At 40.5% G+C, this 25,584-nt stretch overlaps 1 protein-coding gene across 2 annotated transcripts in view; it reads left to right on the top strand.

Annotated features, from left to right (window-relative positions):
• The first annotated feature begins 4,204 nt into the window (after positions 1-4,204).
• naf1 (nuclear assembly factor 1 homolog (S. cerevisiae)) overlaps positions 4,205-25,584 on the top strand; it is a 165,967-nt gene continuing 144,587 nt past the window's right edge. Inside the window, exons 1-3 of one of the 2 annotated variants that reach the window (XM_059964965.1) lie at positions 4,205-4,256; positions 6,640-7,277; positions 21,196-21,328. In XM_059964965.1, coding sequence (XP_059820948.1) covers positions 6,658-7,277; positions 21,196-21,328 — 753 coding nt within the window. In that variant the 5' untranslated portion in view covers positions 4,205-4,256; positions 6,640-6,657. The other variant, XM_059964966.1, reaches the window with a different exon arrangement.

Below are 25,584 nucleotides of genomic sequence, written 5' to 3'. Positions count from 1 at the left end.
CCTTTTTGATGCATTTAATCTGTAAAGGGTCATTCAAAATTCTGTAAAATGGATAATAAAATGTTGGTTGTGCTCATATTGAATTCATCACATCTAAGCAGTTAAGTGAAATATCAAATGCAGGCTATATCAGATGGATTTTTTTAATAATCTCTCAGTATTTCCCCTAATGTTTATGCACATCATATGATTTATTTACTAAAAAACTTCAATTATGAATGAGACAAAATAGTAGACAACATTAGTATTTCCCTGAGTAATGTCCCTTAATGACAAGTAGTTCTTTAATGTCAGTATGAGAGATCCTGAAATATTGAGTAAATTAGAATGATGATACTTGTACATGGAAATATTGTTGTGATGAAGCTCTGTAATGTTGCATTTTTGCTCCAAAACTTGCTGGAATAACATTTCTAGTCACAATCAATCCTTATCTGCAGTGCAGATGCCATGCCTATTTCCAATTCAATGCTAATCTTGCTTTCATTAAATCTCACTACAAACAGCATCTGAAAAATAATATTTAAATGTATGAGCATCACAACATATGTGTATAAAAGTGCTGATAGCCATTTAGGGGGAAAGAATGAGGTCCAATTTAAATTGAAAATTATAAAATACAACATACTTGATAATTGGGATTCCTGATTATTCTTTTGGAAACTAAACAAATGATACCAGCTGTGAAGGGTGTACAGAGTTAATAATGCAATGTTTCAAATGCTATTTGTAACTTTTATCTTTGGTATGCCTGCAATAGAGGGCAGATCAAAGTTGCCAAAGCAACAATTAGTTTAAAAATTGATAGTTGTAGCAAAATGATACAGCGACCAATAGAGGTACAGTCAAATCTGTAAACAGTAGAGTTATTAAGCTCAACGTTGTCCTGAGTATTGTAATTTGCCAATTCAGAAGGTGATTTTCCATTTCTGCTCTTACTCGATGTTACACCAGTTATCACTGAGAGCAACAAAAGAGGACAGAGAACGGAAAGTTCAGAATGGGAATAAGACAGAATTAGAATGGCAGATGGCTGGTAGCTAATGGACAGCCTTCTTTCTTGAATGGAAGTAATTCCATAAAGAAGACACCCGATCTGCATTTGGTTTCTCTGATTTAGAGGAGAGCATGTTAAAGAATCCAAAAGCATGTTAGGTGTCTGCCAGGGACCTTCTATATTTCTCCAATAATGCCCAGTGTAACATCAAGGTACATGAGCTACGTGCAGTGAGGCACTCCTTTCTGTAACACTTCCTTTGGATTCAGATGCTTCACGTTGTATTGTTTGATGAGCTATCAATCATGTATGGAGAAACCTTTTGATTTTGTATCTTGTATTGCAATAAGACCACAGACCATAAGACATAGGAACATTTAAATATACCCAATATAGCTATCTGTGGCAATGAATCCCGCAGATTCACTACCCTCTGGCTAAAGAAATTCCACCTTATTTCTATTCTAAAGAGATGTCCTTGTATTATGAGGCAATGTTGTCTGGTCCTAGAATCCCCCACTATTGGAAACATCCTCTGCACACCCACATTAACTAGCCCTTTCAATATCCGGTAGGTTTCTGTGAGTAATGGCACAAATCCATGAAATGCTCCACATGCAATAACCCTTTGTTTGCTGGGATGATTCTCATGAACCTTCTCTGGACCCTTTCCAGTCCCCGCATATCCTTTCTTAGATAGTGGGACCAAAACTGCTCATAACAGTCCATGCGTTCTGACCAATGTCTTATAAAGGCCCATGTTATCATATTCATCCAAGTACCCCGAAACCTCATCCTTAATAATGCAATCTAACATCTTGTCAAGCACCGGTCAGGCTAACGAGCCTATAATTTCCTGGCTTTTCCTACCTTCCTTATGGAGTGGAATGACATTTGCAGTTTTCCAATGCTCTGGCGGATGAGGCCACATCAGGAGCATTGGACACAATAGACGACTCCAGCAGATTCCGAGGTGAAGCATTGCCTCAGCTGGAAGGACCGTTTAGGGTCCCTGAATGAAGATGAGGGAGGAGGTGAATGGGCAGGTGTAGACCTTTGGCTACTTGCAGGAATAAGTGCCTGGAGGGAGATAAGTTGGGAGGAATGAATGGACAAGGGAATCATGGAGGGAGGAGGGAGGTAAAGATGTGTTTGGTGGTAGAATCCCTTTGGAGATGGCAGAAGTCACGGAGGATGATGTGTTGGATCTGGCAGCAGGTAGATAGGGTGAGCGTGTATGTCCTGGAAATGGAGGAGATGCGGTTGAGGGCAGCATCAACGGTGGAAGAAGGGAAATCCTGTTCTTTGAAGAAGGAGGGTACTGCTGATGTCCTGGAATGGAAAGACTCATCCTGGGTACAGACGTGGTGGAGGAACTGAGAGAAGGGATTAGCATTTATAGAGGAGACAGATTGGGAAGAGGCATAGTGAAAATTACCATGGAAATCAGTAGGTTTGTAAAAGATCTCAATTGACAGATTCTCTCCAGAGATGGAAACAGAGGGATTGAGAAATGGACCAAGTGAATTTAAGGGCAGGGTGGAAGTTAGAGGCAAAGTTGATGAAATTGATGAGCTCAGCATGGGCGCATGAAGCAGCACCAACACTGTCATCGATGCAGTGGAGGAAGAGTTGGGGAGCAGTACTGGGGAAGGCTTGGAACAGGGACTGTTCTATGTAGCCAATGAAGAGCCAGGTGTTGCTGGAGCCCATGCAGGCATTCATGGCTACCCCTCAATTTGGAGAAAGTGGGAGGAGCCAAGGGAAAAAATTGTTGTGAGTGAGGAGCAGTTCAGCCAGACAGAGGAGGGTGGTGGTGGAGGGGAACTGGCTGGTTCATTTATTGAGAAGGAAGCAGAGAGCTTTAAGTCCTTGTTGATGGGTAGAAGTGTATTGGGAATGGACATCCATGATGAAAATGAGGTTGTTAGGGCCAGGGAATTGAAATATAGTGAGCAGATTGAGATCATGAGATGTGTCGTGGACAAGGTGGGAAGCAACTGAACGAAGGGGGGTAGAATGGTGTGGACATATGATGACATGAGTTCAGTAGGGCAGAGCTGGCAGACACAACAGGCCTAGCCGGACAATCTGGTTTGTGGATCTCGGGCAGGAGGTAGAAGCGAGCAGTGCGGGGTAAGGAACTGTGAGTTTGGTGGCAGTGGATGGGAGTTTTCCAGAGTTGATGGTGTTGGGGACAGTTTTTTGATGGTCCACGGTGGGATCCTCTTTAAAGGGCAGGTATGAGGAGCTGTCTGAGAGTTGCCACCTGAGAGCTTGTGCCACACTACAACAGTACCCTCTTTGTCTGTGGGTTTGACAATGATGTTGATATTGGTGCGGAGAGAGTGGAGGGCAGTGTGTTCAGAGGGGGTACAGTTCGAGGAGAAGTGAGGTTTGCTGAAGTTGATGTGGTTAATGTCTCATTGGCAATTTAAGATGAAAAGACGCAGAGAACCAGAGCTGGGTGTCCAAGAAGGTGGGGAGGATTGGAGATGGAAGAAGGGTCATCATTGTGGGCTGTGGAGTTCTTTTCAAAGAAGCAGGCCTGGAGATGGAGGTGACAGAAGAAGAGCTTGGTACTGAGGTGGGCGCAGAACAATCTCAAGTGTGGGCGAAGGGTGACAAAGGTGAGGCCCTTGCTGAAAACAGAACGTTCCGCCTCAGAGAGCGGACAATTGGAGGGAATGGTGTAGTGTTAACACTGTTCCTCTCTCCACTGTTCGATCTATTGCCAGCATGTTCAATCTTCAGCAAAACACAAAAGTGTGAGGTTGGAGTAACTCCACAGTTCAGGCAGCATCCATGGAGGGAAAGGAACAGTCCTTTAGCTGGACGGTGTGTGTTGCTCCAGATTGTGGCGTTGACGGTATTACCACAAAACTCATAAGGTCAGGCAGCACCTGTGGAGGGAAAGGAATGGTTGACATCTTGGGTATTGCAACTTCCAGTGCTGATTGGTTTGGGATTGATTTCTCAACAACATTCATTATTCAAAGCAAACAATTTATATATTTTATGAAACTATATATGGTATATCAAATATTATATATTAATATCAGTCAGTATATATTAAATATTATATATGAGATTATAATTTCAGCTGCATTCTCCGGCAGAGACGTTCACAATGCCTCGCCTTGAGGTTGACGTTAGCCCTAGCGAGCCTCTCATTCGCTGAATGTCTGACGCTTTCTGTGACGTAATGGGGCACTGACGTTACGATATGCGACAGCGTGTGCCCGGAGCATGAGTGGTGGTAAGTGTTGTCGAGTCGGTACTGAGAGTGGGGGGTCACTGTGATGTGACACTCGTCGGAGGGGCTGCCCGTGTGAGTCTTCTGCTTTATGTTAAGCATCTCAGCAGCTTCGCTTTAAATTTAAACTTATGTTGTCACACAGGTGAAGCACCGTGTTAACAGCACACGTTGCTCCAGTGCTTCCAAATTAAATCTTAATTGCTCTCTCAGGTGAATGAAAATTAAACCATGTGCGCAGAAGTGCACCCCGACCTCATGTTTAACTTACTCTTATAAAAGTTTTCTCTGCTTTGTTGCGACTCACGCAAGGTCTTGCTTATGGTAGCAAAGTCATTGGTTCAAATCATGCTTTCGGCAAAGGCTTCCTGTTTATTTAGTGGTTTAATTTCACTAGAGGAGTAAGCAGTTCTTATAGTGTGAACGAAGAGGAGGATCACGTTGTTAAAAAAAGGCTGTAGCAAACAGAATGCTTTTTAATAACGGAGAACAAAAACAACTACTTTGGCCACCATATACCACATCAATCTTCTGTAATCCCAAACGAGAATGGTGACTAGGGAATAGTAAATTATAAACTCAGGAAATGCTGCAGATGCTGGAAATCCTATTAAGTTTTGTTGAAGTGTCTCGGCTCACAATGTCGTCTCTTTATTCCCCTCCAAAGATGTTGGCTGACTTTTAGAGTTTTCTCCAGCATTTTGTGTGTGTGACTGGGGAACAGTGTTTGTGAAACCTCTATTCAAGAAGAGTATGAAGAATAAATCAGATACCAATAGTCCAAGAAGTCTAACTTGTCACTGTTAGGGAAGTTACTAGTAAAAATCTGTGGTTTAAAATTAATCTATACGTGAAAAGATAAAGTAAAATTATCATGCCTTGTTGCGATAGACGTGAGCTGGATGAATTGACCAATTTGAATTTTTCTGAAGACGGGTCAGGCCTTTGGCTGATGTAGCCTGTGTGAACATTATTAAGGCTATTGATGAGGGTTCTTTATCATCTTCCCACGTGGGATTCTGATGTGAAAGGGGGGTGCCCATGAGATCCAGGGTAAGTTGGTTAATTGGATCTGCAATTGGCTAGGCAGTAGTGGATGGAGGGTGATGTTATAGTGATGTTGAGTAAAAAGACCCTAGATTTTAAGAGTGGCCTAAATGGATTGAAATGTAGTTAATGTGTCACTCAAAGGGGATAATAACACTCCCCTGCCTGTCTGTTGAGATCTTCCCACAACCAATGATCTCACTTTAAGGACTCTTTATCTCATTATCTCATGTTCTCATTATTTACCTCTATATATTTACAGCATATTTTCATTTGCACAGTTTGTTGTCTTCTATGCTCTACTTGATCTTTCGTTGATCCTGATATAGTCACAATTCTATTAATTTGCTGAGTGGGCCCACAGGAAAAAAGAATCTCGTGGTTGTATCTGGTGACATGTATGTACTCTGATAATAAATTTTACTTTGAACTTTGTCTTGTCTGTCACTGTCCTTGTGATGAAACATATTGTGAGGTCATCCACTTTGGAAGGAAAAATGAAGAGCAGATTATTATTTAAATGGTAAAAAATTGCAGAACTTGGATTGTTTGTGCATATTGGCTTTGGAATCGGTGCAGAGGAGGTTCACCAGATTGATTCCAGAGCTGAGGGGGGTTAACCTATGAGGAGAGATCGAGTCACCTGGGTTTGTACTTGCTGGAATTCAGAAGAATGAGAGGAGATCTTATAGAAACGTAAAATTATGAAAGGGATAGACGAGATATAGGCAGGAATGTTGTTTCCACTGGTAGGTGAGATTGGAACTAGGGGACATAGCCTCAAGATTTGGGGAAGTAGATTTAGGATGGAGATGAGGAAGAGCTGCTTTTCCCAGAGGGTGGTGAGTCTGTGGAATTCTCTGCCTAATGAAGCAGTGGAGGCTGCCTCAGTAAATATATTTAAGACAAGGTTGGATAGATTTTTGCATTGTAGGGGAATTAAGGGTTATTGGGAAAAGGCAGGTAGGTAGTGATGAGTCCATGACCAGATCAGCCATTATCTTATTGAATGGTAGAGCAGGCTTGAAGGGCCAGTTGACCTTCTGCTGTATTTGTGTTGTGCTGTTTGGTAAGGAGTTCCAGGATTTAGACTCAGTGAAGGAGGAATGGTGATACATTTTTAAGTCAGGTTGTGCAGATTGTGGTGTAATCTTCAAGGGCTTCTGCCCATATTCTCTTTGGCAATGGTGGATAGATGCAAGTCAAAGTTTGTTTTTGTGGAATTGTTATATGGTTTGAATTAAACATAGGCCAAGTGCAGTTTAATATATATTTATGGCACCACATAGATTAAAGTGTGCTGTTTGCATTTTTAAAACCTTTCTCTTTGTCTTTTAAGGCTAGTCTCTGAAGAAGTATGGCCGACCAGAAAGGAAATACAGATACTCAACTCTGTGAACAAACAGATAAGAGTGAAAAGGAAATGATTAGCGAAAGCAGTTTTCCAGTCAAAGGCAATACTGATTTGGTTGTTGAACAGCCTAAGCTGCCAGTGTCAGAATTTTGTCATCAAGACGTTAATAGTGAATCCCAGCTGACAGACTCTGAAGTTAGTGTTACAAAGCAGACGGATTCTCAAATTCAACAAGAACTGTGTGTTCACTGTCCACAAGACACTGTCAGTGAGATTAACGGCAATGTAGTGTCTTGTATAATTCCGGCAACTCCTGATGTCAGAAGTGATTTGGAGGAGAGGAAATCATCTGAACTCGGCACTTCTGGAAAATGTGATACATTAGTCAGTCCTCCCTTGGCCACAGATAATCAGGAGATGGAATTATCAGTATCTGCTCAGCTGGAGATTTTATCCTTTGAAAGATCACAGTCTGTGGGTCAAAATCCAGAAAGTGGGGCAGGCCATCACTCAGACCTTTGCAGTGATCATCCCCCGGTTGAAGCTGCAATGCCTGATGCTGTAGCTGAGGAGGAAGACAGTGAAGATGACAGTTCATCATCTGAAGATACATCATCAGAAAGGTGAGCATTCATTGAAAGAAGTAAATATATCTACATTACTGTGATTGATAAAGTTGGATAGCACTAGAATATTAACCTTGTTTATAGTGACGAATCTTAAATTGTTTATAGCAACCAAACATAGATTATAACTTGATGAGTAATTGTTTCTCCAAGTAACATTTGAGATGAGTGCAAAGGAATGAAGTAATAGACGATTTTTAAAATATTTGGTAATAGCAGTTTAAATGCAATTTCTTTTAGGCCTAATCTCAGAATAACTGAAATTGGTTTATAGACAAGTCTGAAAAATAATCACATATTTCAGTTGAGTAATTTGCTAGGCAATGTTTCAGAGGTATGGTAGGAACAGAATCATTTTATTTGAAGAATATTACACAGCAGAGTAAATTAAAGCCTGTCTGTGTGCCCTGCCCCTCCCCACCACACCCTCCACTCTCTCATCCAATCTCCTTTTAGATTGCAACAATACTGATTATGTAAGGAAATGGACAAGAGAAATTTGTGACTTTCAGTTGGGCATTGTCTCTGTTATATGGGGATAGACATCTGATTGCTGTTGCAAGAAAAAAGGGCACTGCGTTCGGAAAATATTTTCATGCTCAAAGCCTTGAGATAGGGCAGGAGTTTCATAGTTTGTGATTTCCAAGCTCAGATTCACTGAGACAAAATTTAGAGAAAAAAACAAAATAGCAAAATGAGAATTAAATTCCTCAGGATTTTCACTTTATTTTCGCTTTTCTTGGTGGTGTCATGTAATACACTGTCCCAATTTGTATTGATTCTAATTGTTATTATGACATTTCCACTTGTAAGTAACAACAAACAATCTGCTGGAAGAGCTCAGAAGCTCAGTCAGGAGTTATTCCCACCCACAGATGCAGCCTGACCCTCTGAGTTCCTCCAGTAATTGTTTGTTGCTCCAGATTTCAGCACCTGTAGTCCCTTGCATCTCCATTTGCACTTGTATGTAATGAGTCTGGATACTCCAAATAGTTGCTTAACTCTGCAATAATATAATATAAATTTTGGTCAGGCCTGGTTGCTAGAGGTTGGTGTATGCTGTAGTTTGAATGGTGCACTGAGTGTCAACACTTAATTGCCATGGGTGAAAAGTTGACAAACTGAATAACTTGCAGCAAGGCTGGGCATTGTGACAGGGCTGAGGATGCAGCAGTTGATGTGGAGGTAGATTCAGTGTGTAGTGAGACTTTGTGGATGGACAGGCAGATGACAGGGCAAAATTGCTGACCGTGAAATGAGTTAAAGTATAACAGAGGGCCAGAGTCAAAACAGGTAACAAATACAGGACTGAAGGTGCTATATTTGAATACACACTGGAGATGATCTTGTCGCACAGTTAGAGATTGACAGGTATGATGTTGTGGGCATCTCCGAGTCATGGCTGAAAGAAGATCATGACTGGGAACTTTACATCCAAAGATACACAATGTATTGAAAGTCAGGCAGGTAGGCAGAGGGGGTGGGGTAGCTCTATGGTTTAAAAAAAAATCAAATCTTTAGAAAGTGGTGAAGAAGGATTGGAAGATGTGGGCAGAATTAAGAAACTAAGGGTAAAAAGACCCTCATGGAAGTTGTATACAGGCTTTTGAACAGGAGCCAGGATGTGTGATACAAATTATGAAAGATAGAAACGGTATATAAAAAGGGCAGTTTTATGATAATCATGGCAGATTTCAATATGCAAGTAGATTGGGAAAACCAGGCTGTTGCTGGATCCTGAGAGAGGGAATTTGTATAATGCCTATGAGATGGTTGAGCCTACCAGGGGAACTGTAATTCTGGATTGGGTATTATGTAATGACCCAGATCTGATTAGCAAGTTTAAGGTAAAGGAACCCTGAGGAAGTAGTGATCATAATATGATGGAATTTACCTGGCAGTTTGAGAGAGAGAGAGAGTGCTGAAATCAGATGTATCAGTATTACAGTGGATTAAAGGCAATTAAATAGACATGAGAGAGGAGCTGGCCAAAGTTGATTGGGAGGGGATGAGGGCAGATTGGCAATGGCTGGTGTTTCTGGGGACAATTCACAAGGCTCAGGAAAGATGCATCACAAAAATGAAGAATTATTCTAAGCGGAGGCTGACGAGGGAAGTCAAAGAGCATAATAGCAAAAGAGAGGACTTATAATGTAGCAAAGAGTAATGGGAAGGTAGAGGATTGGAAAGCTTTTAAAAACCAACAGAAGGCAACTGAAAAAGCTATAAAGAGATAAACGATGAAATCCAAAAGTAGGCTACCCAAAATGAGGATGCAAATTATTTTAATATTCTGTACAAGAGGAGTAAATGAGAGACGACAGTGAATATTGTACTGCTGGAAAATTACGCTGGAGAGGTAGTAATGAGGGACAAGAAATGGCAGAGGAACTTGATAAGTATTTTGTGTCAGTCTTCACTGTGGAAGACACTAAGCAGAATGTCAGTAATGTGAAAGTGTCAGAGGACAGAAGTGAGTGTTGTTGCTATTATTAAGGAGAAGGTGCTTGGGAAGCTGAAAGGTCTGAAGTAGATAAGTCACCTGGACCAGATGGACTACACCTCAGTGTCTGAAAGAGATAGCTGAAGAGATCGTGGAGGTATTAGTAATGATCTTTTAAGAATCACTAGATTCTGGAATGTTTCTGGAGGACTGGTAAACTTGCAAATGTCACTGCACTTTTTAAGAAGGGAGTGAGGCAGAAGAAAGGGAATTATAGGTTGTACAACACGCTGGAGGAACTCAGCAGGTCGAGCAGCATCCGTGGAAATGAGCAATCAACGTTTCAGGCCGAGACCCTTCGTCAGGACTGAAGAGGGAGGGAGCAGAGGCCCTCCTTCCCACCCCCCACCTTCTTGATAGGGCCCCTGCCTCCTCCCTTTTCAGTCCTGACGAAGGGTCTCGGCCCGAAACATTGACTGCTCATTTCCATGGATGCTGCCCGACCTGCTGAGTTCCTCCAGCGTGTTGTGCGTGTTGCTTTGACCCCAGCATCTGCAGTGTAGCTTGTGTTTGTAATTATAGATCAGTTAGCCTGACTTCAGTGGTTGGGAAGATCTTAGAGTCTATTATTAAGGATTAGGTCTCAGGGTACTTGGAGGCATGTGATAAAGTAGGCCAATGTTAGCATGCTTTTCTTGAGGGAAAATTTTGTCTGACAAATCTATTGGAATTATTTGAGGAAATAGCAAGCAGGATAGACAAAGAATCAATGGATGTTGTTTATTTTGATTTTCAGAAAGCCTTTTTACAAGGTGCCATACATCAGGCTGCTTAACAAGATAAGAGCCCATGTTGTTACAAGAAAGATACTGCTTTGAATAGGAGATTGAATGACTGATAGCAAGCAAAAAGTGGGAATAAAGGAGCTCTTTTGCTGAAGATTAGTGATGTTCTGTAGGTGTCAGTGGTGGGAGCTTTTTTTCACATTATATGTCAGTGATTTGGATGATGGAATTGATGGCTTTGTGGCCAAGTTTTCAGATGATACAAAGATACGGGGGGGGGGGGGCAGATAGCTGAGGAAGCAATGAGTCTGCAGAAAGACTTGGACAGATTAAGTGAATGGGCAACAAGGTGTCAAATGGAATACTGTACAAAGCAGGGAAGTGTATTGTCATGCACTTCGGCAGAAGGAATAAAAGCATGAACCGTTTTTCTAAATGGGGAGAAATTTCAAAAATCAGAGGTGCAGAGGGACTTGGTAGTTCTTGTGCTGGATTCCCTAAAGGTTAATTTGCAGGTTGAATCAGTGGTAAGGAAGGCAAATGCAATGTTAGCATTTATTTCGAGAGGACTAGAATTTAAGAGCAGGGATGTTATGCTGAGAGTTCATATGGCATGGTCAGACTGCAGTTGGAGTATTTTGAGCAATTTTGGTTCCCCTTATCTAAGAAAAAATGTGTTGGCATTGGAGAGAGTCCAGAGGAAGTTCATAAGACGAATCCCAGGAATGAAAGGGTTAACATATAAGGAGCATTTGATGGTTCTGTACTCCCTGGAGTTTAGAAGAATGAGATAATATCTCATTGAGACCTATCAAATATTGAAAAGTCTGGATTGAGTGGATGTGGAGAGGATGTTTCCTGTAGTGGGGGAGTCTAGGACCAGAGGGCACAGCCTCAGAATTGAGGGACGTCCATTTAAAACAGAGATAAGGAATAATTTTTTTAGCCAGAGGATAGTGAATCTCTGGAATTCTTTGCCATAGATGGCAATGCAGGACAAGTCATTGGTCATATTTAGGGTGGAGGTTGATAGGTTCTTGATTAACCAGGGTGTCAAAGGTTATGGGGAGAAGGCAGAAGAATGGGGTTGAGAGGATAATAAATCAGCCATGATTAAATGCGGAATCAGACTCGATGGGCCAAATGGCCTAATTCTGCTCCTAGGTCACCTGAACCAGAATTGTGACCGCTATCCTAAGATTTAAATATGGCTTTTCATACCATTTAAAATTAGTAACATAGTGAGAAGCACAATAAAATATAGATAGAAAACATGATCAAGGAAAAATCAAGAATTTAAAAAGAAAGAACTATTAAAATCGAACTAATCTGGTGGCAGATCAGTGCACAGCTTCTAAATTGTGTGCTGGTGGGAAAATATTTAGAGAGGAGTTAAGCATAGTAGGAATAGTTTCTGGCTGGTGACACAAACAATAGGACCAACAACAAAATATTGTTTTAAAGAATTAAAAAGGAAATTTTGGTATAAGGCAACAATAGTTGTCATTGTCATAATGGGAGTACAAATTGAAGGACAGAAGCAGAATCCACATGGATTGAAATAAATAATCAATGTAATGAGTCATCAACAATGGGAAGTACCCGGGGGAGGAGATGTCTAATTAAAGATGTAAAATGAAAATAATGTGCAACCTCACCGACTTTCTACATGACCTTGGACCATCTGAACAGCAGCAGTACCTATGTCAGGCTGCTCTTTATTGATTACAGTTCAGTGTTGAACACCATCATCCCTTCAGTACTAATCAATCAGTTTCAAATGCTGTGCCTCCGTATGTCCCTCTGCAACTGAATTCTTGAGTTCCTCACCGGGGAAACAACAGTCAGTGTGGGTCTGTAGTAACATCTCCTCATTGTCGACAGTCAGCACCCGCACACCTAAAGGACTCGTGTTTAGCCCGCTGCTCCGCTCTCTGTCCACCTTGACTGTGTGACTGGTCACTACTCAAATGCCAGCTACAAGTTCACTGATGATATAACTGTTGTCTGCAGAATATCAGATGGTGACGATGAGATGTAGGGGGTGAGTTAGATCAGCTAGTTGAATGGTGTTGCAGCAACAACTTTGCATTCAAAGTCAGTAAGTTCAAGGAATTGATGCGAACTTCAGAAAGGGGCAGATGAAGGAACACACAATAGTTCTCATGTAGGGATTGCCTGTGAAAAGATAAGCAGTTTCAAATTCCTGAGTGGCAACATCTCAGAAGATCTATCCTGAGTCCAACATATTGATGCAATTATGAAGAAAGCACTCTCATAGTAATTCATTAGGTGTTTGAGCAGATCTACTCACAAGGACTTTTGCAAATTTCTACAGATGTACTGTGGAGAGTATTCTAACTGGTTACATCACTGTGTGGTATAGAGGGGGTTACTGCATAGAATAGGAAAAAGCTGCAGGGCATTGTAAACTTTGCCAGTTCCATCATAGATTCTAGCCTCTCCATCATCAAGGGCATCTTCAAAAGGCAATGCCTTAAAAAGCTGGTAGCTATCATTAAGAACTCCTACCACCCAGGCGATACCCTGTTTTCATTACTAACAGCAGAGCAGAGGTGCAGAAGCCTGAAGATACATAGTCAATGTTTTAGGAACAGCCTCTTCCCCTCTACCGTCTGATTTCTGAATGAACAGTGAACACAACTTCACTATTTTTGTTCTCATTTTGGCCACTTACAGAGGGTTGCAGTTGTGGTGGAGAGTTGCCAAGATGTTGCTTAGACTGGAGGATTTTTTTCCCCTGTGTTTTTTTTCTATTTCTCCAATTTTAGAATTGTTTTCCTCTGGTCAAGGTATCAAAAACTTGTGAGCTTATTTTTAAGGTGAGAGGATTGAGTTTTAAAGGGAATCTGAGGGGAATCTACTTTTGCACACACTAGCTGCTAGAAGAGGTGATAGAATTAGATGCAATCACTGCTTCAAGAGATATTTAGACAAGCACTTAAACAGGCAATACATTGAAGGGTATGGTCCTAATGCAGGTAACTGAGATTGATGTAGTTGGGCAATAATGGTGGGCATGGATGTATTGGACCACAGTTTCTGTGCTGTACTACTTTGACTTGACACATTGTATTTTTTTGGTTCAGTGTTTGTTCCACCTCAGTAAGTCCCTGCTGCATCTTCTGAAGTTCAATAACGAATCAAGGACGCTGCCTGCAAAATGCAAGCTGGCTTCTTCTTTGGTATAGCTCAATTGAATGGAGGACTGATTTGATAGGGTATGACTATAGGATCTGATCCCCTTCATTCTTTTCTGGAACACATCTCAAAGTAGCATAAACAGAATCAGTAACATTTATACTCTGCGGACTATAAGGATGCAGTGACAACCTAACAGCAGGCACATACCAGGTCTGCTGATTGAACCTCGGTTTCTCTCATTCTGCATTGTTCAGCTAATTACTTTTGAGAGTCATAATTTTTCAGAACACATGAGTTTTGCTGATCTGTATTTACAGCTGTAGGTATCATAGAGTTGGGTCTAGAACTTGTTTGAACATGGTCTTTAAATTTTTAAACCACGTAGTTCATTCACCTTCTCTCATAGATATAACAAATGGTAAAAGCATGTTGGTTTGGAATAATATTGATCTGCAAGTGTGAAATACATATTACTTTAAATTCCAAATGTAGCTCTTTCGTGCACTTCATGGGTTACTTGGCTGCATCCTCTTTTGAAGTCATGAATGCTTGCTGAATCCACATTTGAATTCCAGTATCTGGGGCTTGGTGAAGATTTTCTGTTCCATTTCCATCACCAAAATCAACTGCTCTCACACATTGATCAGGTTGTGGAAAAGTTTAATTGTGCCTTGGGGCGGTGAAAACATGCATTATTGCATCTGATAGCTAACAACTGAAAATGCTGATTTCTTGGAATTATGATACAGGAATTTTGAACTGCTTCTTTAAGAACTGATGGCTCCAGTTGAAAGCATTGCCAACTTGGGAATCTTCTCAAAAATCCTTTCAAACTTATATTTTAGTAGAGCTGATTCTTTAAATTTGACCAGAATCAGACTCACAAGTTGTGAGATAAATTATTCAGTTAGTTGACAGCTTCTTGTCTCAGATGCCTGCCCATTACTTTTATGTTTTATCGTTGAAACCATCCATATCCATTATCTGCCTCCTTCAGGTTTAAATTGGAACCATTTTAATTCAGGGTAACATACCACCTGACAAATGACAAGACTGGAAGGTAACTGGTAAAGCAGTACAAGTGACAACTCATTGTTAATTTATGACTGAGTTACTACTCCATTTATCTAAAACTACCATTAGGACCCAATTAGGAGTTCTTCAGTCTTGGTGCTGGATATGAGATTAAGACTTCCCTCTGTGAATAGAGAGCTGCTTTTACAATGTGTCAACTGCATTTCTCAGTTGTTTTGTTGTCAGATGCAATAATTAAATATTGATTTTTGACTAACACAACGCACAAATAAGCTGTGCTAGGCTCTGAGCAATTAATCTGTGGGAACAGTTTATTTTGGTGCAGACGTCAGATTTGGAACTCAATGCTTGTTGACAGATTTGTTAGGTATCGCAGAATCGTGTAGATTAGAATTAATTTTTCAGAATCAGAATCAGGTTTATTATCACTGGCACGTGATGTGAAATTTGATAACTTAGCAGCAGCAATTCAATGCAATACATAAGATAGAAGAGAAAATAAAATAAGAATAATAATAAATAAGTAAATCAATTACAGTATTGAATAGATTAAAAACTGCAAAAAACAGAAATACCATATATTAAAAAAGTGAGGTAGTGGTCAAAGTTTCAATGTTCATTTAAGAATTGGATGGGAAGAAGCTGTTCCTGAATCGCTGAGTGTGTGCCTTCAGGCTTCTGTACCTCCTACCTGATGGTAACATTGAGAAAAAGGCATGTCCTGGGTACTGAAGTTCCTTAATAAAGGACGCTGCCTATCTGAGATACCGCTCCCTAGAGATGTCCTGGGTACTTTGTAGGCTAATGCCCAAGATGGAGCTGACTAGATATACTACATGCTGCAGCTTCTTTTGGTACTGTGCAGTAGCCCCTCCATACCAGACAGTGATGCAGCCTGTCAGAATGCTCTCCACGGTACAGCTCCAGAAGCTTTTGAGTGTATTTGTTGACATGCCAATCTCTTTAAACTCCTAATAAAGTAAGTTAGAAATTAAGAACATTATTTAAAGATTTTGTGTTTATTTAATTTTTTTTTGAGATACAGCACAGAATAGGTCCTTCCAACCCTTCGAGCTACACCGCCCAGCAACCACCAATATAATCCTAGCCTAATCACGGGGCAATTTACAATGAGCAATTTACCCTCCAACCGGTAGGTCTTTGGACTGTGGAAAGAGCCTGGAGCACCCGGAGGAATCCCACGTGGTCACGGGGAGAACATAAAAACTCCTTACAGACTCCGGTGGGAATTGAACCTGGTTCACTGGTACAGTAACCACTTAGCTACCTTGCATGTTGTTAAAGAGAGCCTGTTATAAAATAATCTACTTCATTATACTGGCTGTGAAATAAACCAAAATGCTCAGCAAGTGATTAGATAGAATTATTTTTGTGAGATAATGTAGAGTCTAATAGTTAAGAGTATCTTGAACATAGAGAATAAAACAATACAGCTCAGAAACAGTCCCTTCAGCCAATGATGTTGTGCCAAACTAATTAACCTATAACACATTTTCTTGCTCCATCTTGCTATGAATTTAAGAATAAAAGATCCAATCACCTTTATTTCCATGTGTTTAATCTATCAGTTTTGCAAAAGCCACCATTTAGAATGCTGCTGCTTCTTATGGATGAACTGATCCTGTGTCTTCCAAATTGCTCTCAGAAACTTTAGCCATTGCTGCTCTACCATCACCCCTGATTGTGTCCACTTCCAATCAACTTTGGCCAGCTCCTCTCTCGTGCTTCTGTAGTTACCTTTACTTCACTGTAATACTTTACTTCATCCTATTTTAGCTTCTTCCCCTCAAACTGCGGGGTGAATTCTAATATATACTGATCACTTTCTGCTAAGGGTTCCTTTACCTTCAGCTCCCAAATCAAATCTGGTCGCTCCATAACATCCAATTCAAATTGCCTTTTCCTAGTGGGCTTGACCACAAGCTGTTTGAAAATCTCTCCCTGGTGTCCTATTAATTCTTGGGATTCAGCACCAACCTGATTTTCCCAATCTACCTGCATGTTGAAATCCCCCATGAGCATTGTGACATTGCCCTTTTTATATGCATTTTCTATCTCCTGTTGTAATTTGCACCCCACATGCTGGCTGTTGTTTGATGGACTGTATGTAACTCCCATCAAAATTAAATCAAAATCTTCTGATCCTATGTCATCTCTTAGGATTTGATTTAATTTTTACCAACGAATCCACTCCACCTCCTCTGCCAACCTGCCTGTCCTTTTGATATAATGTGTATCTTGGATGTTTAGCTCCCAAATGTGATCTTGCAACCACAACTCCGTGATGTCCAAAACATCACATCAGCCAATTTCTAACTGCACAATTCATTTACCTTATTGTATATACTGTGTGCATTTACATACAACACGTTCTGTCTTCTATTCACCACTCTTTTCAATTTTGTCTCCATGTTGCTGGAAAATTAACTTTTGCCCCTTTCTAATTCGTTACTCCATGTCTTATTCTGGAAGCTTCCATAGCTTCTCCTGCACTCTACTCGCTCTTGATCCTTGTGACAGAGAATTGTGTCTACTTCCCCTGACTATGCTATGCCCAGTGACAACTACATTTCCCTTCTCTTCCTTCTCTTGAATGGCTCCCTGAACCACAGTGCAATGCTTTGCTCATTCATCCTACAGCCCCGAACTCCCATCTGCACATGAAGCAAGAATCTCAGACTTGTTGGGCAAGCTCAAGGGCTGTGACTCCTCTAGCATTACTTTTTGCAGTATTAGCCTTTTGTTCCTGGCCACAGACTGAATTTGAAGTAGTTAATCTAATGGGTGTGACTGCCTCCTGAAGCAGCACATCCAGGGAACTTTCCCCTTCAATGCTTCGCACTGTTTGAAACTCAGATTCCAGCTCATCAGCTTTGAGCTTGAGCCCCTCAAGCAACCAATGCTTGCTGCAGATGTGGTCACCAGGAACCACAATGGGGTCCACCAGCTCCCTTGTCACTTAGCTGCACCACATCACCTGATTCTGCATTAATATATGTTGTAATTTGGTTTTTTAAAACATTAACTACTACATACTCTCAGTGGTCATTTTATTAGGTACTTCTTGTGCCTTTTAAAATGGCCACTATGTGTACGTTCATGGTCTTCTGCCACTGTAGCCCATCCACTTCGTACGTTTAGAGATGCACTTCTGCACACCTCTGTTGTAACATGTGGTTATTTGAATTACAGTCACCTTCCCATCAGCTTGAACTGGTCTGGCTATTCTCCACTTGAACATTGGAGAAAAGAACCCCCTAATCCTGCCCAAGGACAGCTACATCTCCTTGCCACTAGTATGGCACTATCATGACCAAGTAAAACATCAGATAGAACCATAGAACACTACAGCACAGTACAGGGCCTTCAGCCCTTTGTGTTGTGCCGACCTATATAATCCTTAAAAAAAGTACCAAACCCACACTACCCATAATCCTCCAATTTTCTTTCATCCATGTGCCTGTCCAAGAGGTTCTTAGATACTCCTAATGTTTTAGCCTCCACCACCATCCCTGGCAAGTCATTCCAGGCACTCATAACTCTGCGTAAAAAAAAAAACAAACAAACAAACTTACCCCTGATGTTTCCCCTAAACTTCACTCCCTTAATTTGTACATATGCCCTCTTGTGTTTGCTATTGGTGCCCTGGGAAACAGGTACTGACTATCCACCCTATCTGTGCCTCTCATAATCTTGTAGACCTCTATCAAGTCCCCTCTCATTCTAATACGCTCCAAAGAGAAAAGTCCCAGCTCTGTTAACCTTGCTTCATATGACTTGTTCTCCAAACCAGGCAACATCCTGGTAAATCTCCTTTGCACCCTCTCCATAGCTTCCGCATCCTTCCTATAATGAAGTGACCAGAATTGAACACAATACTCTAAGTGTGGTCTCACCAGAGATTTGTAGAGTTGCAACTTGACCTCTCTACTGTCATCTTATGGAAGGAGCTGTTGGAGCAGCAGGTTTGTAGACCATAGGTGGCAAGAGAGTCATCAATTCAGTTCTACACAAATGTGTCATCTGCTGGAAGGACACCAGTGTGTAGAAGCACTTGAGTCAACAAGACTGCACCTGGGAGTTCAACCCCCCGTCCATGCCTTCCATAAGGGTGGCTCATGGGAGTGCATGGTTGGGTTGGGGAGAAGAATCCTTGATTCAATGCTTTTCCAGGAGAACACTCACCTTACCCACAAAGTCCTATGCACCTTGTGGCAGAGGTTGCAGCAATAACAAATGCTCCAGTTTCCACAGACCCCCAACTCACCACTTATACTGTTGCCTGCAAAGATGCTCACACTAAAGGTTGGAGAGCCCCCTCCACTTGCAGACCTTACGGATAAAGATCTTCTCTGTAGACAATAGAGACAGGTTCAAATTCTCACCAACAAGTTCTGGACTTGCTGGAGCAGCGTGTACCTCCCAACTCTGCAGGCCTTCTTGAAGTGGATGAAAACTTGCAGGGATCTACAAGAGGGAGATGTCATGCTCTTGAGAAACAGCCAAGCTAACCACAATGAGTGGCTCTTGGCTGAGTTTACCACTGCCTTCCCTGGAAGGGCTGGAAGAGTCCTGAAGGCAGAGGTGAAGACCACAGACCAAGGTTCTGCTTGGACCTTCCTGAGAAGTTGTTCTGCTCCTGCCCAAAGAAGACTGATCATAGCAAAGTACTTGTTAATGACCTCACAAAGGTCAGTAGGGAGTGTTCTGCCCTTCGGGCAATTCATTTGTTTTTCTATGTGATTAAGCACATTCAGTTGTTTTCTTTTAATATCACCGGCATATGTTGTGAAATTTGTTAGTTATTATTTGAAAGTTGTTATTTTAATGAGCAGTTTCTGGACTGTATTAGGTAATTTCCTGTGCAGCCAGGAAGTAGTAAACATAAAAGCACATTGGCTGGCGTTAAGCCAGAGCTTTTGTTAGGAGTGGAAGAATTTCTGTCTAAAACCAGACTCTTGTTTTCCCAGCAGAAACATTGCTTTTTCATTCCTTATACGCTGTCATGCCATTAAGTCTGCAATAAAACCAAGGAGGCGATACCTTGACTGTCATGCCATTTTTGAATGGAGTTTGGCTATCTAGTTGATGTTACACCACCTCCGTGAGGGTAGTACAGTGATGAGTCTAAACTGTATTGACTTGAATGAGGGAAACAGTGACTGATCGGTTTGCAAAGAAGAAATCAAGTGGACTTGTTCCTAAGTGTTGGTTTCCTTATTACCAATCACAAAACTAGTTACTTATTTTTATTAAAACTTTCCCAACTCACCTAGTCATGGTACTATTGACTACTTTTCTTGATGGACATTGAAATTACTGGAGAAACTAAGATTGATAGCACTGTGAAGGACAAGATCAGCAGGCAAGTGGGATTGCCACCCCATTGTATGTGACACACCAACCTGTCTTGAAAATATATTGCTGTTCCTTCATAATTAGACAGTTTCTGAAAGCTTGTTGGCTGCTGAAAGATGCAGAATAATTTTTCTTTATAATAATGACACAGTAACAAAGTGTGCTAAATCTTTGTAAATCGTCAACGAGAATGTGGCAGTTATTGGCACTGCACTTCAGAAAGGAAGTCGATATGGAATGGATGTTGAGGAGATTTAATACAACAATAACATGGATACAAAATTATGGGTAGTTATATTAAGGAACGAGAGTAGGTAATGTTTTTAGAGTGAAGAAGGTTAAAGAGAAATTTAAAATAAAGTATTGGAGAAATGCAGCATGTTATTAGACAACATTTCAAAGCAGAATTTAAGATTTCTTGAAAAGGTAATTATTGCATGTTTATAGCAAAACAGGACAGTTTTGATACTTTTCCATAGTGCCAATTACAGTGCAATGGGATAATCTTAGATCATACATCCATACATAGATACTTGCTACATTTACCAATTAAGATGCTGTCCATAGACTGTGGTAGGTATTTTATTTCCTGTAACCTCCCTCACATGCCGCAATAGCTCACTGCTAAGGGAACAAATCTGATGTCAAAACTCTTGAGTAAATCTAAGTCGACACTGTAAATGTATATTCTGGGACCTTGAATTTTCCAGTGTTCTGTTTGAAGTTGAATAACTTGTAGTCAGTCATATTATTTAGAAATAGAACTTTTATTGGTTTATTGTGGTAGTAAGACCGAATTTTAATTTTGGAAGTCTGATTTTTAAAAATATTTTTTAATGTAAATAGAGAATTCTTATTCCCTCTAGTTCCAGATGAACCCTAATGATGCTTTGTAGATTGTCGTTGATTAGTTTTCAGTTTGTTGCTAAAAGCAAAGTAATGTGTCTTTTCAGTGCAGTTACGATATTATTTCATTTTAATTTACATTGTTCATTATACCAAAGTGGCAAAAGTACAGCTAGTTACTCATCTAATAATTAGTAATATATACAGGTATGCATTTGTTGGTGCTCTTGATAATGTTTAATTTCAATTGTATTTCACACAGTGATTCAGATTCCACATCATCTTCGTCTTCCCCTTTGTCATTGGCTGTTATGTCAGAAGGTGAAGATGATGACCAAGAACAAGAAAAGAAAAAAGCCCATCTAATAAAAACAAAAGATGAGCTTTTGTTGGAGGTAAGAACGGGTTTCATGTTTTCTTTTATTATTCCATTAAGACTGCAATCAGCAAGCAAAATTAACGAACAGAGCCAAAGGCATTTCAAATTGTTGCTCAGTAGTTTACTGCCTTGTACTTTAAAGTTGAGGTTTGGGAACTGGAAGTATGGTAGTAGATGAGCCATCTAAATTTCTTTAACCCATGTTTTAGTTTAACTTTCCATGTACCTCATAATTGCAATGTAAGTAGAATTTTAGTACCAGAGGTGTAATTTGCTTATCACTGGGTTCCCCCATCAGGGAAGGCAAATTATGTTAAATGTCAGGACATCAAATAACTGAATGGTATTTTTTTCATTGTGCAAGGTTTTACCTCAGTTAGGGTGTCTAAATGAGGTTTAACTATGCATTGACTTTGGCTTGTATTTTTTGTAAATTGTAAATTGCTGGCCAAATACATTTCCAGCTTGCAAGGTGGGTTACAAACAGTTCCCAGGGACCAAAACCCATTATAAACTGGGGAGGAACTACACTGATACGTTTCACCTCCTGTTTGTTCTTGCTTGTTTCTTTTGACCTATTTTTATCTGATATAAACAGAAATTATGAATATTTTTTTAAAAACATGAAAAAGTGAGAAAATTATAGTTAGCAGGATTTAACGTAAAGCATGTAGCTGTGGCCTAGACAAGGTAGGGAAAGAAAGTTAGAGACAAATCATATTGTTTGTAGATGTATAGCGGTAGCTATTGCAAGAGTTTCATAAAGTTTAATTGACTATTGGTTCAAGATGGTATGTGATTTCAAGAGATTTATTTGTAAATGCTTTAAGCTTCAGATATCTCATTACTTATTTAGAAAATAACAGTGTATAACATTGACACAACAGGAATGGGACATTTATATTCTTAAGCCTGTTCTGTCTTTCAATTTGAATTTTATCCTCAGCTCAGTTTATCTCTACTTTTACTCTCTACTCCTGGCCACTTACTAATTTCCACCTCTAAAGTTGCACTTGACCCAGAACTGTTAATTCCTTCATGCTTTGTAATTTGTATTCCTTTTTGAATTATCTGGATAAATGCACCTTGCCCATTTTCATGTCCAGTAAATACAAAGTACACTACAGATGCTGTGGTCAAAACAACATGTACAACATGCTGGAGGAACTCAGCAGGTCGGGCAGCATCCGTGGAAATGAGCAGTCAACGTTTTGGGCCGAGACCCTTCATCCTGACGTCCTGACGAAGGGTCTCGGTCCGAAACATTAACCGCTCGTTTCCACGGATGCTTCCCGACCTGCTGAGTTCCTCCAGCTTGTTGTAGGTGTTCCATTTTCATGTCCGGCTGCTCCGGGCTTCGTGTCTGAGAGCTCCACTACGTTTACTTGCCTCTGTGCTGAACTGAGGCAGTGGCCTGCTCCGGCTGCTCTGGGCTTTGTGTCAATGGACTCGCGTATATTCTGAATGCTATTTGATTACTTTCATTGTTTGTACGATTTGGTTTTTTTTGTTTCTGCTCATTGGTCTTTGACAGTTTTTTTAATGAGTTTTTTCGGTTTCTTTGTGGCTGTTTGTAAGGAGACGGATCTCAAGGTTGTACAACGTATACATTGATAATAAATGTACTTTGAACTTTGAAGTTGCTTTGCTGTATGAAGATCTTGGAGTATTTTGTCATTTTTTGTTCTCCTAGTATTTTATCTGTTGGTTAATTTATTTCACTGAAATAGCAGTAGTGCCATTTCTCTCATTTACCTTTTTCCTTTTATTAATAGCTTTGCATTTCTCTTTTAAAAGGCATTTATAAAACAGTATTTTTAATAATTGTAGAATTTAATAATTCTACAAATACATATTTGTATTTTTACACCGTAACAAAAATTGTCAGGGAAAAATTGATTGACTGTTCTTGTGGAAGCTGGTAAATATTTCATCCTGGAAATTCTGCAGTTTGTAAACCAATGGCAGCAGTCTCAAATGCTTATTTAATGTTTGCAGTTTGTTTTTACAAATATAAATTTATTAACTTTATGTGAATGGAAAAGTCTTCTGGGTCTACCTTTGTGAGGATGTTTCACAACCACCGTTTCTCCAAATAAGAAGAAGTGGAGCAAGCTTGATGGGTAGAATGGCCCAATTCTGCTCCTTTGTCTTATGGTCAAACATGAGAACGTCACTGGGAAGCAGATATGGATATTTGTTTCACAAGTCTTGCAGTAGTGGCGTAGAAGCTGTTCTGAAGTTTGGATGTGCTGACTTTCGTGCCCTGGTCATCCAGAAAGCAGAAGACAAAAGGGAGCAGGCTGAGCAGCAGGCATCCTTGACCACACTTATTGGCCTTCCTGAAGCAGCGCATCATGAAGATGGACTGAATAGACGGAAACAATGAGCCTGTGATGGGCTGAGTTGTGATGACCACTTTCTGCTGATCCCAGGCTGAGGTGCAGCCTGCTAGGAATCCTCCGAAACTGCATCTGGAGAAGATTGAGACATTTTTCAAAGACAAACCAAATCTTCCCAGATGCCTAAGAAGCTAACTGTGCTGATGCCCTGTCTTGATCATGGCATCAGTGTGGAGGGGCTAGTTGAAGTTGCTGGTGATAGGGATGCCAAGGAACCTGAGGCTTTTGATGATCTTTACAGCAACTTCAATCATGATGCCAGGTTTATGTTCACTTCATTACTTCTTTGGGTCAACAACCACCTGTTTCATCTTGCTGAAGTTGAGAGCTAGGTTGTTCCAATAACATGAGACAATATTTGCAATCTCTTTTCCTGTACTTCATCTCATCATTGTTGATCCAACTGATAATAGTGCCACCGTTGGTGAACTTAAAGGTTGGGTTAGCACTGTACATAGTACACTGTACTGTAGCAGACAGTCATGGGTATAGGGAGTAGAGCAGGGGACAGAACACAACTGTGGGAAGTACTAGTGTTGAAGGGTTAGGATGAAACTCTCAGGTAGATTTAAGAGATTAATACTTCTGGTGACTTTGGACATAAATACCTCATTTCATTGCTGTTGGATGATTGTCTTGTATCATGTTGAGCCAGTTGCAGACCAATTAATTGATATTAGTTGATAGCTTTAATAACATGGTACAATAGAAACCAACTGCTAGATTATAGAATGAACTCAGGAGGTGCCTGATCTCTCTTTGCCTCAAAATCAGCAGCTTGGAATGATGTCGAAAGTTGGTGTGTTCAATGGCTGTGTGCAGAAGCTGATTCTGAGAGAAGAATGAGAAGGTTATGGAATAGAATGCATATAATGCTTGTGCTGGGCTTCATGAAGTGTGTACGCATTAGCCTACTTGCCATCAAGGATATTGATTGTTATCTTCCTGCTTTGTGCCTGCATAAATTAGCCTGGGCTGAAATGGCATTCAGATTTCTGAAGTTGTTTCAGATTTATGATTCTATCTTTATATGATCAATATTAGTTCCACATGTATGATCTACATTAGTTCCACATGTTTAAGATGGATTTTAATTAGAAGCGTAATGAACAGCAGATCTCTGAACATGTGTACTGTCTCAATGTTTTACGATAATATCAACGTTAATTATTTTATTCTTCTGTATAATTTGTCTCTAGTCATAGTCATGGAAAAGTACAACATAGAAACAGACTCTTTGACTCATATAGTCTGTGCCAAACCATTTAAGCTGCCTACTCCCATCAAACTGCACTGGGTCTATAGCCTCTCCATACCCCTACCATCTATGTACTGTTACGTATCCGGTAACTGGATAACTTACCAGCAAAGATCGAGAGGTCTGTTGAAGTCTGATGTCACTATTTTCAAACGTTTTTATTTATAAAGGGGCACAAAAGTAAGGTTAATGCAAACTTTCAGATAATGCACATCACCAATACGCAATCTAAAGCCCGGATATAGTCATAATCATCATTAATCTCGGCTGTTGTCTAGGGGATAATATTTTTTTGTCCATTGGAAATCTAAAGAGTCATTCAGAAGTCTTTCGAGGAATTGTTGGGTTTCACGTGTCTTAGAGGGATCGGTGAGAACGAAAAGAAGACTTGCTCATATCTTTTTGACCACTCCGTTAAAATCAGGGGAGCGTTGGTTTCCCCGTTGTTAGTTCGAAGTCCTTCTCGGTATTATCAGCCACCCGCTCCCCAGGCAAAGGAGTTAGGAGCACACGTGGCATTGAGTGGCTTCCAGCTCTCCCGGGAGCATTGAGCGAGCAAGTTCCTCTGGTGCATCGCTAGGGTACTGCCTCCTGCAGTCCGCTTTTATCTTC

The sequence above is a fragment of the Hypanus sabinus genome, chromosome 3 (genome assembly GCF_030144855.1).
Source record: "Hypanus sabinus isolate sHypSab1 chromosome 3, sHypSab1.hap1, whole genome shotgun sequence".
Taxonomy (NCBI): domain Eukaryota; kingdom Metazoa; phylum Chordata; class Chondrichthyes; order Myliobatiformes; family Dasyatidae; genus Hypanus; species Hypanus sabinus.
The sequence above is the reverse complement of the archived record's forward strand: the minus strand, read 5'-3'. Positions and strand labels throughout refer to the sequence as shown.